At 30.2% G+C, this 16,535-nt stretch overlaps 2 protein-coding genes across 2 annotated transcripts in view; both read right to left on the reverse strand.

The window, feature by feature from the left end:
- The window catches only part of LOC119602398, a 55,151-nt gene extending 44,776 nt beyond the window's left edge, over positions 1 to 10,375 (reverse strand). Inside the window, exons 1-2 of the mRNA XM_037953909.1 lie at positions 8,701 to 10,375; positions 919 to 1,181 (exon numbers count right to left, since the gene is read on the reverse strand). Of these exons, the coding sequence (XP_037809837.1) occupies positions 919 to 1,181; positions 8,701 to 10,072 (1,635 nt within the window). The 5' untranslated portion in view covers positions 10,073 to 10,375. The remainder of the gene's footprint in view (positions 1 to 918; positions 1,182 to 8,700) is intronic.
- Positions 10,376 to 13,341: 2,966 nt separating this feature from the next.
- On the reverse strand, positions 13,342 to 14,050 carry LOC119602405. The gene is made up of 2 exons (XM_037953919.1): positions 13,760 to 14,050; positions 13,342 to 13,683 (listed from the first exon to the last, which is right to left on the reverse strand). Exons 1-2 carry the CDS (start codon positions 13,959 to 13,961, stop codon positions 13,451 to 13,453), a joined length of 435 nt encoding a protein of 144 aa, XP_037809847.1. The 5' UTR covers positions 13,962 to 14,050; the 3' UTR covers positions 13,342 to 13,450.
- Positions 14,051 to 16,535: the final 2,485 nt, after the last annotated feature.

Consider the following 16,535-nt stretch of genomic DNA (forward strand, 5'->3'; position numbering starts at 1 on the left):
AATTTAATATGTAGTAGTCCTTAAAAACATAAAATGTGTTCAGAATTCAGTTAATTTCATGTGTCGTTTGCTGTCATTAAGCATTTTCAACAACTATAATGTACATGGTTGGTTTACATTCTTGTCTATGTCTTTGGGTAAAAATCTGATTAAATTTTACATAAATTTAGATTTAATTTTTACTAAAATAATATTAAACGCAAGCAGCGATAGTTGTGTAAAGAAAAATCTTATAGAGTTTTCTGTGTTTGAGACATAAAATATACAAAAACAAGCAAAAATAAATATTTAATTTGTTAAATGTGTGAAATTATATTTAATATATGTATGAAAGTATTTTACACTGACACACAGGTTACATATAAACGTTAAAACGTAAATATTTCATTTCCCAACATCAACAGAAAAAAAAGCCAAATAACACAAAAAGAGATATCTTTAAACAGTATACTTTTTTTTGGCAATATGCACACTCATACGTACAATGTTTTGCGTGTAACACATCCGTTTCCGTTAAAATTCACGCATACAAACGTGATTTAACATTTACAACGAATATTCTACAGTTGCTATGCTGGCAGTGGTAGGTAGCAATACTACCACACATTTTATTGCTGTTATTTTTTCTTTCCCCTGACATTTTTGTTAAATACTTTTGCTTGTTGTAGTTTCCTACGGAAAAATTAACTATCAAAGAATGTTCGAAAAATTCCTCCCCTCTCTTATATTTTGTGCATGAACACTTTTAAGTAATATCAGTTATTATAGACATGTGTTTGTATGTTTGCCAAAAAAAATGCTCATACATATTTTCTTACTACGTACTATACCACATCGCATTATTACATCATCTATAAGAGTTTTTTTTTGCTTCACATTTTTTTATCATTGTAATATCATGTATGGATGGTTACATACCTGTGTTAATTTACCATTAACGATGCTCAACGATTCCAAAGATGCACGTACATTTTTGAGACTATTTTCTTTTAATGTTTCCAAATGTGAATGGGAAAATTGTAGATGTCTTATATTGACACCCGGTTGAAAGACATCCTGTGATAGGGACGTGACCGAACGATCAAAATCATAAATGGATAATGAATGTATGGGTGATGAAATGCGCTCCAGTGTGGTACGTAATGATGTTGCCGTTGTACCAGGACATTCAAGAAATAAACCTGTTAACGAAAAGTTGTAAGAGAAATGGAAAATTATATTTAATAATATTTACGACTAGATATTAAATATTAGTAATATACATCTATGTATGTATAATCGATATTTAAGTTAAAAATGATATTATGTTGAAAAAAGTCAACTTTACTTTTCTTCTTAAGGGTAGAAATTAAACTTAAGTTTTTTTTAATATGTATTAAATTTTAAAATTTAAGCAGATTTGTTACCTTTAGTGTGAACTATAACTGATTGTTTTCTGATAAAATTTTGGATAAAATATTCTGAGTTTGGTTCGACATTTTCTAAAAATTTTCTAATTTTGAACTGATTATGGAAAAAATAATTTTAATATTTATTAGAGTATTTTTGCTCCACAAAATGGTTTTTAGAGAGTTTCAGATTCGAATTTATATTAAGATTATTGATTTCTTCGAATATTATTAATTGAATATTCTATATGTATATGCTCCTTAAATGCACTAGAAGGGGACCAGAAATACTCTAACAAAAATTTTATAAATTATTTTCCCTATAAACTCGAAATTACAGAATTTTTGAGATCCATTTCCAAAAGATAGCTGAAACTTTTTTTGAACATATTGTACTAAGATTTTGAATCGCTGGGAGGGAACTGAGACCCTTTTCAAAAAAATATATATTTTATTGTTCTTTCCTTAATGCTTATTGTTTGAGAGATATTCCTACCAAAAACTGGTCCACCGTATCCAATGTATATAGCAGGTTTGGGGGGTAATGACTACATGTTCAATTACAATTTCATTTGAAGTAATTGTACTTGAAGCTTTACCAATTACAATTACTTGTAATTGAAGTTTTGACAATTACAATTACTTGTAATTGTAACTGAAGAATTTCCAATTACAATTACTTGTAATTGTGAATTTTGTTTCTTATAATTATATGTAATTTGTAATTAGTAATACCTTAATGACAACTACAAGTAATATTAATTGGAAACTTCAATTACAATTACAAATAATTGTAATTGGCAAAACTTGAATTACAATTACAAGTAATTGTAATTGGTTATTGGTCAATTATACATTACAAGTAATTGTAACTGGAAAAATTTCAATTACAATTACAAAGTATTTGTAATTGATTATTATTTAATTACACATTACAAGTAATTGTAATTGATCATACAATGAATTACTTTGTGTAATCACTATCCCCCATGCCTGATACACACATACATTAAATCCGAAGTAATACACCTGTTCGCTCCCTTACCAGTGCAATTCTAATCTAATTTTCATATAAAGGTTTAACCTCAATAATTATCTAAATCCTTATTCGAGATATTTTAATATAAAGCTTGAGACTTTAAAAAAATTTTAAAAATTTTAAATTTTGGTGAAAAAAATATTTTTTTTTTAATTTTTTTGATAACTTTATAGAAATTTTTGTGAAAATTTTAATGTGTATTGAAATTGAATGAAAAATGTTACTCACACACGAAATTGTAGTATAAATTCAAAAAGTATATCATAATTGAAAATTTTATTAAAAATTCAAAATTCTGGTCGAAGTTCAAAATTTATATCAAAATTTCGAAATTTTATTAAAAAATTAATATATTAAAAAAAATTCAAATACTTAATTGAAATTTTATTAAAAATTTGAAATTTTATTAAAAATTTGAAATTTAATTAAAAATTTGAAATTTAATTAAAAATTTTAAATTTCATTAAAAATTTGAAATTTTATTATTTTTTATTTTTTTTTTAAATTTGATTAAATATTTGAAATTTTCTTAAATATTTGAAATTTTATTAAATATTTGAAATTTTATTAAAAATTTCAAATTTTTGTGCAAATTTTAATTTATATTGAAATTAAATTTAAAATATTAATCAAAATACGAATTTTTAGTAAAAATATAAAATTTGTATTAAAAAGCAAAATGTTGGTTAAAACTCAAAATTTTAGTCAAAATTTTAAATTTATACCAAAATTATAAATTTAAAAAAAAAAAAATAAAAAAATTTTGTTCGAAATTCAAAGTTCTGGTCAAAATTTAAAATTTATATTAAAATTCGAAATTTTGTTAAAAATAAAAATTTTTATGCGATTTCCAAATTTTGAGTGAAAAAAGAAATTAAATAATAAATCTCTTAAATTTTTGAAATTATAGGATTTAAGCTAAAAATAAAAATTGATTTTATGGCATTTTATAAAACTCTTAAGAATGGAAAACTTTTTTAAATAATATTGTTTAGAAGAGAAGCGAATAATTAGCTTTAGTATAAATATATAAAATATATATTCTTGAATTTCTTGGTAGGAGAGAAGAAGAAGAAGTTATATTTAGCCTAAGATCATTTATTTTATTGTATTCAAACAGGAAGTCTTAAAAAGAATAGTTGGAAGATTTAAAAAATTACGTCAAATTCAGACTATATAGAAAAACTGAATTGACCTTTAATAAACTGTAAATAAAAAGTTTAACAAAATTTCATCATAGATATGATTCAAGGCCCAATCATTGAACCACAAAATAAGGAAAACATTTAACAGTTGTTTTATTAAGGCAGATGAGTTAATTTCTAAATAAATTCGTCATAAGAATTTATTGAAAAGATTGTATTTTATATATTACTCAACATTATAAGGTTAAATCTCGATAATCTAAAGAAATTTGTATAATGAACCCATTGAAAGTTTTAAAGGATTTAAGAAATTGTTTAATTAGAAGTGTTTTTTATATAAATTCATAAAAAATTTTTTCCAAATTTAATATTAACAACTTCTGTATTTGTTTAACTGCAAATGTTTTTGAAAGCATTTGTAATCATTTTTATTAATGCATATAACAAATATTTACCTAATTGTTTGTTATATTAATTAAATTCGTACGTATGGATTTATTGACGTCTAGATCTTCAAACCAATTATGTGACGTAATTGCTTTTAATAACTGAAAACAGAAGTTATAAATAAATGCAATAATTTTTTACATTTTTTGAAGATGATTGTCAATATACCTTGTGATTTTTCATATTTGAAATTTCAGTTTTTTTTATTAATTTTTTTCAGAATTATAAATAATACATTTTTTAAACTTAAATGTATTGAAATAAAGCTTTTAACGGAATCTGTGGAAATGTGTTAGGTTAAGATTTAGTTCCGTTGAGTATGAGGGATATCTGTTAACATGACCCTGACCAAGAAGAGGGAAAATTAAATTTTTTTTAGATATTGTTTAAAGGTCACTGAACTTAACAAAATTTATATGTTTCCAAATGTTAAAATATTGGTTTAAAAAATATTTTAAATTAATTTTTATTTTTCGTTAAATAAATAAAAAAAATATTTTAAAATTGTTTTGCTTGTCGTCACTATTATAGCGATTAACTAAAATATCAGTTTTACTCTGGTAACTATTGGGCTAAAATTATCTCTTCAGAGAACTATTTGTTCCTAAACCCAAGTAAAAAATATTGTGACGAGTTCCGTGACCTTTGTTCTTAAAAATATTTGTGTAAAATGTAACTAGTGTAGAGTATCTAAAATTCTACTTAAAAATTAATCCTTATACTTCTATTTGCTTTAAATTAATATCTGCTAATTTCGTTTTTATTTAAAAATTATGATATTTGTATACTTTACCTACGTATGTGAATCAAAAAAAACATTTCTTATTTGCATTATGCTCAACAAACACAACTTTTTTTCTTCTTCAAATAAACCAATATAAATAAAATATAATTTTGGCTTATAAATACTAGCTTTAGATGATGAAACATGTTTAGTCTTTAAATTTAAAATTTTTAAGTAACATCATCATACGAACTTATTTAGTGAACGAAATTTTTAACTAATTAATTAAAATGAAATATATTTTCGGTAAATATTCCTCAGCATTACTCTTTTAACCAATTGAAACATAATAGTTTTATTTCCCTATCAAGTCTCACTTACGGCTAGTCTTGCCATTATGGTCTTAACCCATGCTAGACCTCTACCACAGTCTAGTACAGAAAACGCACCCTGTCAGATGCCAACGGTTTGTGGTCAAAGAGCCGATGGTTCTTGTCAACTGTTTTTCAATAAGTGCCAACTTGATAATACAAATTGTAGGCTAAATTATAACAGTAAAACCAGTAAGTATATTTGGAATTTCTTCTTTGTTTTCTATTAAAAAAAAAACTACTTTTTTGGTAATTTATTTATTTAAGTGTGGACCCAGGTTGATAAATCGAAATGTAGTAAACTAACTAGTACCGGATCTCCAGGACCTTGTAGTTAGGTTGGTTCATTTAGAATAACATTACAGTTTACGAAATAAAATTTAACTAATTTATACATTAAGATGGTTTTAAAGTAATAAAAAACAAGTAAGAAAGTATAGTCGGGCGTGGCCGACCATATGATACCCTACACCAGTTATGAATATTAAATGTGATTTATTTTTCATAATAAAACATTTATCTTCAATATTCCCTTGTTCCGATACATTTAAGCAATTTATGGATGAAAAACTAATTTTCTGAAAGAGGCTTTATATGGGGGCTAGGGGCAAATATGGACCAAGCCCGATAAAATTTTGTGAATATATTTATATTTACATAATATTTTATTGTGCTGAATTTCATCGCGATATTTGTGTTTATAAGTTAATTTGGGACATTCAAGTCATTTTCTGAAGGGGACTCTGTATGTATAATGGGGCCCGATCTTTATGAAATTTGGCAGGGTTATCAAGACTTCTATAAAACTTAGTTGTGCCGTATTTTATCGATATATCTGTATATTTAACATAATTATCAGCTCAGAAGCCCTTTTCGGGGGGTTCTGTTCTATGGGGGCTAGGTGAAATAATGGACCGATTTTAACCATTTTCAATAGGCCTCGTCCTTGGGTCAAATAAAACGTGTGTGCCAAATTTCATCCAATTATCTTGAAAATTGGATGTACCTTGTACCTTGCGCACAAGGTTTACATGGACAGCCAGCCAGACGGACGGACATAGATTAATGGACTCAGAAAACGATTCTAAGCCGATTGGTATACTTTAAGGTGGGTCTAGGACGAATATTTTTGTATGTTACAAACATCAGCACAAATCCAATATACCCTCCCCACTAAAGTGGTGTAGGGTATAAATATAAGTGACATTGTGGTAAGCCTTTTAATTTTCTATAAAAAAAAAATTATAAAACTTCTAGAAAAATTTAGAACCCTCTTAATAGGAAAAATGTTAATATTTGGACAAATGTGTTGCTTTTATTTGATAAGAAATATTTTTAAAACTTTTTCTTGCCAAATAATTCAAAGAGACACATGTACCGAGTCTCACATGATGCGCATTTAAGTACTGAAGAAAAAATAAAAATTTTTAAACGGTTCTCAGTTTCTTAACAGCGATCATGATCTCAGTGCAAACTGTCAAAATAAAGTTTCTTGATTTTTTTCGAAAAAGGTCTCATAAATTCCCAATTTTGTGACCCCAGTTCCAACCAGCGTTTAAAAATCCTGAAAAAAGGTTTTTTGTTTTTTTTTTTGAAATGGGTTTCAAAAATTTCCTAATTTTGGGAAAAAGGAAAAAATAATTATAAAATGTTTATGGTTACTTTTGCTCAGAAAAAACTTTTAGAGCATTACGAACGACTTATGGATTTTGACCATAGAGTAAGTCAGCTAGTTTATAAACTAATAAGGAGACCAGTCAATAGCATAGTTCATAGAGTAGGGATTAAAATAGTCATAGACTGTTCCCTACGCTATCCAATAGATAACTCCATAGGCTAGTCAATGAACGAAGCGTAGACTAGTTAATAGGTGAGTCAATAGATTAAATAGTAAATAAGATTAGTCCATAAAATAGTCCACTGCCTAATCCTAGACACTAGTAAATAGTCCAAGACTAGTCAATGGAATAGCAAATGTCAAAATTCAAGTCAAAAATGTATTCAAGAGGCTCTTAAATTTAAATGGGAATAGAATATGGATTCGTATAACATACAATAAAAAAATAGTTCCAATTTCCTTAGAGCAAGACTAGGGAGCTAAACCTGTGTCACTTGAGTACCTTCTACTGTTTATTTGCGCATTTTTTTATACCCACCATCAAAATTTTGTCATTCCGTTTGTAACACATCGAAATATTGGTCATAGATCCATAAAAGTATATATATTCTGGGTTCTTATTAAATTCTAAGACGATCTAGCCATGTCCGTCTGTCTGTCAGTTGAAAGCACGATAGAGTCTGAACGGAATGAACTAGAGAGTTGAAATTTTCCACAAATATTCTCTATATATAAGGTTTGTTTGGTATTGAGCAATGGGCAATATCGGTCCACATTTTCAGATAGCCTCCATACAAGTAGATCCCCGAAAAACAGCATATCTCTTTTAAAAGTACGAGTATAGCGATGAAAATTTTATATGGATCGGTCCATAATTGACCCTACCCCCCCATATAAGGTCCCCTTCAAAACATGACTTTAACGCTCATTACTGGCTTACAAATACGAGTGTAGCGATGAAATTCGACACACATAAGTTCCATGCGAGCCAAAATATCTCTATAAAATTTTATGTGGATCGGTCCAAAAATGTCCCTACCGCCATATAAGGTCCCCTTTAAAAAATTACTTTAACGCTCATTACTGGCTTAAAAGTACAAGTATAGTAATGAAATTTGACATAAGTAAGTCCCTGATGAGCCAAAACCTCACCACTAAATTTTATGTGGATCGGTCCAAAATTGACACTACCGCCATATAAGGTCCCATTCAAAAAATAACTTTAACGCTCATGACTGGCTTAAAAATAGGAGTAAAGAAATGAAATTCGACACACATAAGTGCCATGCGAGCCAAAATATCTCTATCAAATTTCATGTGGATCGGTCCATAATTGACCCTACCCCCCATTTAAGGTCCCCTTCAAAATATGACTTCAATGCATATTACTGGCTTAAAATACGAGTATAGTAATGAAATTTGACATAAGTAAGTCCCTGACGAGTCAGAAAATCTCTATCGAATTTTATGTAGATCGGTCCATAATTGACTCTACCCCTATATAAGACCCAATTCAAAAAATACCTTTAACGCTCATGACTGGCTTAAAAATTCGAATAAAGCAATGAAATTTGACATAAGTAAGTCTCTTACGATCAAAATCCCCAGATAATTACTTTAACTCTCATTACTGGCTTAAAAGTACGAGTGTATAGATGAAATTTGACATAAGTAAGACATAAGTAAGCCAAAACTTGATGAGTAATATCACCCTGATGTTTATAGGTGAGTATTCCTTTTACGGCATACGGTTTGATGGTGGGTATAGTATATTCGGCATAGCCGAATAAGCACTCTTACTTGTTAATTCTCTAATGGACATGTACTCTTTTAAAAATGTAATTGTTTATATTACAAACACTAAAAATCTACAAACTCTTCCTAAATGTTGACGACTCTCTAATTTTCTTCCTTTTCTCATAATGATTTTTTTGCAATAGTCAGTTGCTGTTCCCAGCCAGTACTTACCATCTTCGAATTTGTAACAGGGACACGCTGAACTTTCATCAAAACTTGGACATTCAATGTTATTACTTAGACCAGTGTCTAGATTTTGATTGAAAATATTTGTTAAACCAGACGAACCACCTGGTGAGGGACTGAATAGAGATGAAGTACCACCACTTCCTCTTCCTACACCACCACTGTTACCACTTCCATCCAAGGAGCGTATTAAACGTGTAACAATATGATTTTCAAGTGAACTTAGCCTACTACTGCTGCTGATGCTTGATCTAATGTCTCTAAGTGAATTTTCAAAAGTTGTTGCTAATGGTGAAAAGGATGTTAAATCATCATCAACATTATCAATGTTGTCAGCAAACTTGTTTTTGTTGCTGTTACTATAGCTGTTGTCAACATCATCTTTGCTTACATTGTCACTTGACGAGTCTGTAGAGGAGGAGGAGGAGGATGAAAACAACATGAGTTGTTCTTGTGTTGTTGCATTTGTTATTGTTATTGTGGGTGTTGCATAGGTCGTTGACATGTGTGATGTTGTTGCTGCTATGGATAAATGTGGCAAAGAGAATATTGTGATGATTGCCACAAAACATGTTAGCAATAACAAGAATTGTTTTATTTTTTGCTGCTGCTGTAAATGTTTGTTGCTACATGGTCGTTGAGGCCTGCTATAATGTTGCTGTTGTTCTTTTTGTTGTTGCTGATGATGTTGTAAAACATTTGTGCAATTTTGGTGATTTAATGAAAGCATGTGGTAGATTTTATTCTTGTCGTTGTGTTGAATCATGTGACAACTGACGTTTTTGTTTGTTGCCTGGTTATTTTTGCTATTCGTCCAACTACTATATTTGCTATTGTTGTTGTAGTAGTTGCTGTTGCTACTATTGCTTCTACTGTTGCTATGTTTGACATTCGTTGCTATAGCTGCTGCTAAAGTTGTTAAAAAGTACGCTGGTGTTAAATTTGTTAAAATTTCTTTAGCTCTTAAAGTTGCTGCTGTCGATGCTGCTTTAACTTTAGTTTTTCTTGTTGTTGTTGTTGCTAATAATGACGATGAGGCTGATAACGATGTTGTTAAAGTGGTATCCTTGGTTATTAACGTTTTTAAAGAAGTTCTAGTTGTTAAACCCAAAAGTGCTGAATGTGTTAGAGTTGTTGTTGTCGATTCCGGTGCTGGTGATATTGTTGATGTTGCCGTTGCTGTTTGTCGTGCTGGTGGCAGTGCTAATATTGTTGCTGCTTTTGTGGCTGCTCTTGTAAGTTGTGTTGTTTCTGTTGTAAAAAATTTAGTTATTAGTCTTGCCTTTGATGATGTGGCTGCTGCTTCTGATGTTTCTTTTGTTGGCGTATGTATCATGTTGCTGGCATTTTCTAACATTTTTCTAAGAAATTTCTTACAAAATAGAAAAAAAAAACAAGCCACTTGTGTGTGATGTACGAGTTATTTATTTTTGCGAGGGAGAATTTATTTCTTTTCAAAGCCTTTTATATTTCCTTTAACTCTTATTACGGTATCAGTCACTCAGTCAGTCACTCATTCAATGAGTCTTTCTTTTTGACTAACTGTTGTTGGTTTCAATTCAATTTGCATAATTAATCACTTGTATATTATACACAAGTAGAATGTATAAAATCTTCACGTTTTCAACTTCTACTTAAACTACAATTCGTAGTGCGGCTTTTTGTGAGTGCTGGTGTGCTGTGTGTGCGGGTTTGTGGCAAGTATTCGCTATGTGGCAAGTAGTTTTAAAGTGTTTTCCTTAAGCAGTTTCTTTGCCAACTTTGTATTATTTTTCCTGCCTGTATTGTATGAAAGAGGAAGCCATAGAAGACGTTGCTTGGATGCTGCTGTTGTTGTCGAAGAAGTTTTCTTTAGTATTCTCTTTAGATTTGTGCTTATTTTACGTGTATAATTAAAGCTTAAAATAAAGTATTATATTGCATTTTCATTTTGTAGCACCGCTAACATTATGTTGAGCAATTGAAACATTTGATTGACTGCTGCTGGCTGCCTTTTTTCGTTCGTAGTATTGTGAGTTTTTCTTTTACATTTTCATTTCAAATGTATCTATAAGTATATCTGTAAATAAACAGAAAATTCATTTAAGATAAGTATTTAATTAATGAAATTTTATTGCATATTTAAATAAATAACTTATTTTGCAGTAAAAGAGTATAATACAATATAATTAATCATGTTAACTCTTACAAGAGGTTGAAATTATAAAGAATTAGACAATTGATCATACGCTAGACTAGACTGTAGACTTGACTATAGACTAGACTATATACTAGACTATAGACTAGACTATATACTAGACTATAGACTGGACTATACTAGACTATAGAATAGACTATAGACTAGACTATAGACTAGACTATAGACCTATAGACTAGACTATAACTAGACTATAGACTAGACTATAAACTAGACTATAGACTAGACTATAGACTATACTATAGACCAGGACTATAGACTAGACTATAGACTAGACTATAGACTAGACTATAGACTAGACTATAGATTAGACTATAGACTAGACGATAGACTAGGACTATAGACTAGACTATAGGACTAGACTATAGACTAGACTATAGACTAGACTATAGACTAGACTATAGACTAGACTATAGACTAGACTATAGACTAGACTATAGACTAGACTATAGACTAGACTATAGACTAGACTATAGACTAGACTATAGACTAGACTATAGACTAGACTATAGACTAGACTATAGACTAGACTATAGACTAGCTATAGACTAGACTATAGACTAGACTATAGACTAGACTATAGACTAGACTATAGACTAGACTATAGACTAGACTATAGACTAGACTATAGACTAGACTATAGACTAGACTATAGACTAGACTATAGACTAGACTATAGACTAGACTATAGACTAGACTATAGACTAGACTATAGACTAGACTATAGACTAGACTATAGACTAGACTATAGACTAGACTATAGACTAGACTATAGACTAGACTATAGACTAGACTATAGACTAGACTATAGACTAGACTATAGACTAGACTATAGACTAGACTATAGACTAGACTATAGACTAGACTATAGACTAGACTATAGACTAGACTATAGACTAGTCTGTAGACTAGACTATAGACTAGACTATAGACTAGACTATAGACTAGACTATAGACTAGACTATAGACTATACTATAGACTAGACTATAGACTCGACTATAGACTAGACTATAGACTAGACTATAGACTAGACTATAGACTAGACTATAGACTAGTCTGTAGACTAGACTATAGACTAGACTATAGACTAGACTATAGACTAGACTATAGACTAGACTATAGACTAGACTATAGACTAGACTATAGACTAGACTATAGACTAGACTATAGACTAGACTATAGACTAGACTATAGACTAGACTATAGACTAGACTATAGACTAGACTATAGACTAGACTATAGACTAGACTATAGACTAGACTATAGACTAGACTATAGACTAGACTATAGACTAGACTATAGACTAGACTATAGACTAGACTAGACTAGACTATAGACTATACTAGACTAGACTATAGACTCGACTACAGACTAGACTATAGACTATACTATAGACTAGACTATAGACTAGAATATAGACTAGACTATAGAATAGACAATAGACTAGACTATAGGCTAGACTAAAGACTAGACTAAAGACTAGACTAAAGACTAGACTAAAGACTAGACTAAAGACTAGACTAAAGACTAGACTAAAGACTCGACTATAGGCTAGACTAAAGACTAGACAAAAGACTAGACTATAGACTAGACTATAGACTAGACTATAGACTACACTATAGACTAGACTATAGACTAGACTAGACTATAGACTAGACTATAGACTAGACTATAGACTAGACTATAGACTAGACTATAGACTAGACTATAGACTAGACTATAGACTAGACTATAGACTAGACTATAGACTAGACTATAGACTAGACTATAGACTAGACTATAGACTAGACTATAGACTAGACTATAGACTAGACTATAGACTAGACTATAGACTAGACTATAGACTAGACTATAGACTAGACTATAGACTAGACTATAGACTAGACTATAGACTAGACTATAGACTAGACTATAGACTAGACTATAGACTAGACTACAGACTAGACAATAGACTAGACTATAGACTAGACTATAGACTAGGCTATAGACTAGACTATAGACTAGACTATAGACTAGGCTATAGACTAGACTATAGACTAGACTATAGACTAGACTATAGACTAAACTATAGACAAGACTATAGACTAGACTATAGACTAGACAATAGACGAGACCATAGACGAGACCATAGACTAGACCATAGACTAGACCATATACTAGGCTATAAACTAGACCATAGACTAGACTATAGACCAGACTATAGACTACACTATAGACCACACTATAGACTAGACTACACTATAGACTAGACTATAGACTTTACTTTAAATCTCAGAATTGATTTTCTCCAGAAATTACCTTCTTTAAATAAAAATAAATTTTTACCCAAAAATTTGCTTTTTTACAAAATATCGAACTTTTTGCAGAAAAAATATCGAATTTCAAAGTTAACTTCACACTCAGAAAAAACAGTCTTTAAATCAGATCATAAATCTTTAATATTTATTGTCAAATTTTAATTATTATTTTTAAATAAAAACATCATTACATTTCAAATTCATATGTCCTACAACACTAAAACCTTATTTTCGTTCCATTTATTTACCACGATTAATAACAATAGGTTGAACATCAGCGCCACCATTGTAACCGCCTTTGAGTCCACCAAAACCGCACTTCTTGCCTTTACATCCAGCAAAACCAGGTTTGTTACCATACCAGTGGGGGAATTTACCACCACCCACTATGGGTCCAGTTTGGAGACCATTACAAAATGTGCGAGTATTAAGGGGAATGCCAGTGCACATGTTGCTATTAACAATCTTATAAGCTATAAATTTTCAAAAAGAAGACAAATTAAAAAACATTTTCTTAGTTGACCAAACCAACATTCACAAAATACGTACGAGTCTTGCTGGCACAATTGAAAATCTCAAATTCACAGCGATTTTTAAAGTTCTTGCACAAATTGGAACCACCAAAACGACCACAGACAGGAATATTATCATTGCAGGTCTCTACATGGGAAACACAAATTTTAGCTGCCTGGCTGCTGGGGCAGACCATCAAAAGGACAACCACTAGTAAGGAAGCTACTAAGAATTTCATTTTAAGTTTTTTTTTATTTATGACTCTGATATCAGTTTCAATTAGAAAGTTTAGAAAACTAATGTTGTTAGATTTAGAAAAATGCTCATGTTTTATAGTTAAAGAGAAATATATTGCCTTCTGCTTGGTGATTAAAGTAGACAACCTTGAATTTAGTTTTTTTTCGAGACATTTGTTTAAATATTGTTTCAATATTTATATATTTGGGAAAGTTATTTTAAATAAACCTTATTTGGAATAACTAACATGTGTTTATATTTTTAAACTATTTTAGATTTTAGTTTAACACTCATTGGGTTTATAGTTTTATTTACAAAGAAGTGTTTTAATTTTGTTAAAATAATGTAGGTTAATTAAAACTTCTGCCAATGCTTAAAAATTTTTAGCTAAATATTTGCTTATAAAGAATACACATGTGTCTGTTAGTAAAAAATACATTGATGCCAATGTCTTTTTGAACTGATATTGTATCAGTATCTGGTAATTGATATGAGAAGTTGAGAAATCAACTTTTATTATTTTTTAAATAATCCATAACATAAACTAGATATAGTCCAGACTATTAACTAGACTCATATCCAGACTATAAACTAGACTAAAATTCAGACTATAGACTAGACTATAGCGCAGACTATAGACTACAGTATAGCTTAGACTATAGACTGGACTATTAGATAATAGACTAGACTAGAGACTAGACTTTAGACTGGAATATAGACTAGAATATAGACTAGACTATAGACTATACTTTAGACCTATAGTCTTGTCTATAGTATAGTCTATACTATACTATAGACTAGACTAGACTATAGAATATACTTTAGACCTATAGTCTTGTCTATAGTATAGTCTATACTATACTATAGACTAGACTATAGGCTAGACTATAGACTAGACTATAGACTAGACTATAGACTAGACTATAGACTAGACTACAGACTAGACTACAGACTAGACTATAGACTAGACTATAGACTAAACTACAGACTAGACTATAGACTAGACTACAGACTAGACTACAGACTAGACTATAGACTAGACTATAGACTAAACTACAGACTAGACTATAGACTAGACTATAGACTAGACTATAGACTAGACTATAGACTAGACTATAGACTAGACTATAGACTAGACTATAGACTAGACTATAGACTAGACTATAGACTAGACTATAGACTAGACTATAGACTAGACTATAGACTAGACTATAGACTAGACTATAGACTAGACTATAGACTAGACTATAGACTAGACTATAGACTAGACTATAGATTAGACTATAGACTAGACTATAGACTAGACTATAGACTAGACTATAGACTAGACTATAGACTAGACTATAGACTAGACTATAGACTAGACTATAGACTAGACTATAGACTAGACTATAGACTAGACTATAGACTAGACTATAGACTAGACTATAGACTAGACTATAGACTAGACTATAGACTAGACTATAGACTAGACTATAGACTAGACTATAGACTAGACTATAGACTAGACTATAGACTAGACTATAGACTAGACTATAGACTAGACTATAGACTAGACTATAGACTAGACTATAGACTAGACTATAGACTAGACTATAGACTAGACTATAGACTAGACTATAGACTAGACTATAGACTAGACTATAGACTAGACTATAGACTAGACTATAGACTAGACTATAGACTAGACTATAGACTAGACTATAGACTAGACTATAGACTAGACTATAGACTAGACTATAGACTAGACTATAGACTAGACTATAGACTAGACTATAGACTAGACTATAGACTAGACTATAGACTAGACTATAGACTAGACTATAGACTAGACTATAGACTAGACTATAGACTAGACTATAGACTAGACTATAGACTAGACTATAGACTAGACTATAGACTAGACTATAGACTAGACTATAGACTAGACTATAGACTAGACTATAGACTAGACTATAGACTAGACTATAGACTAGACTATAGACTAGACTATAGACTAGACTATAGACTAGACTATAGACTAGACTATAGACTAGACTATAGACTAGACTATAGACTAGACTATAGACTAGACTATGACTAGACTATGAACTAACTAAGACTAGACTATAGACAGACTATAGACAGACTAGAGACTAGACCTATAGACTAGACTATAGACTAGACTAGACTAAGACTAAGACTATAGACTAGACTAACTATCGACTAGACTATAGACTAGACTATAGACGAGACTATAGACTAGACTAATAGACTAGACTATAACCTAGACTATAGACTAGACTATAGACTAGACTAGAGACTAGACTATAGACTAGACTATGACTAGACTATAGACTAGACTATAGACTAGACTATAGACTAGACTATAGACTAGACTATAGACTAGACTATAGACTAGACTATAGACTAGACTATAGACTAGACTATAGACTAGACTATAGACTAGACTTAGACTAGACTATAGACTAGACTATAGACTAGACTATAGACTAGACTATAGACTAGACTATAGACTAGACTATAGACTAGACTATAGACTAGACTATAGACTAGACTATAGACTAGACTATAG

Source organism: Lucilia sericata, unplaced genomic scaffold (genome assembly GCF_015586225.1).
Source record: "Lucilia sericata isolate MDLA Ls3-8-SP2 unplaced genomic scaffold, ASM1558622v1 Contig000227F_arrow, whole genome shotgun sequence".
Classification (NCBI taxonomy): domain Eukaryota; kingdom Metazoa; phylum Arthropoda; class Insecta; order Diptera; family Calliphoridae; genus Lucilia; species Lucilia sericata.

Coding starts and splice junctions, on each gene's coding strand:
- LOC119602405 (XM_037953919.1), bottom strand. CDS start 13,961: ATGAAATTCTTAGTAGCTTCCTTACTAGTGGTTGTCCTTTTGATGGTC. Junction 13,684..13,759: donor CAATTGTGCCAGCAAGACTC/GTACGTATTTTG, acceptor GAAAATTTATAG/CTTATAAGATTGTTAATAGC.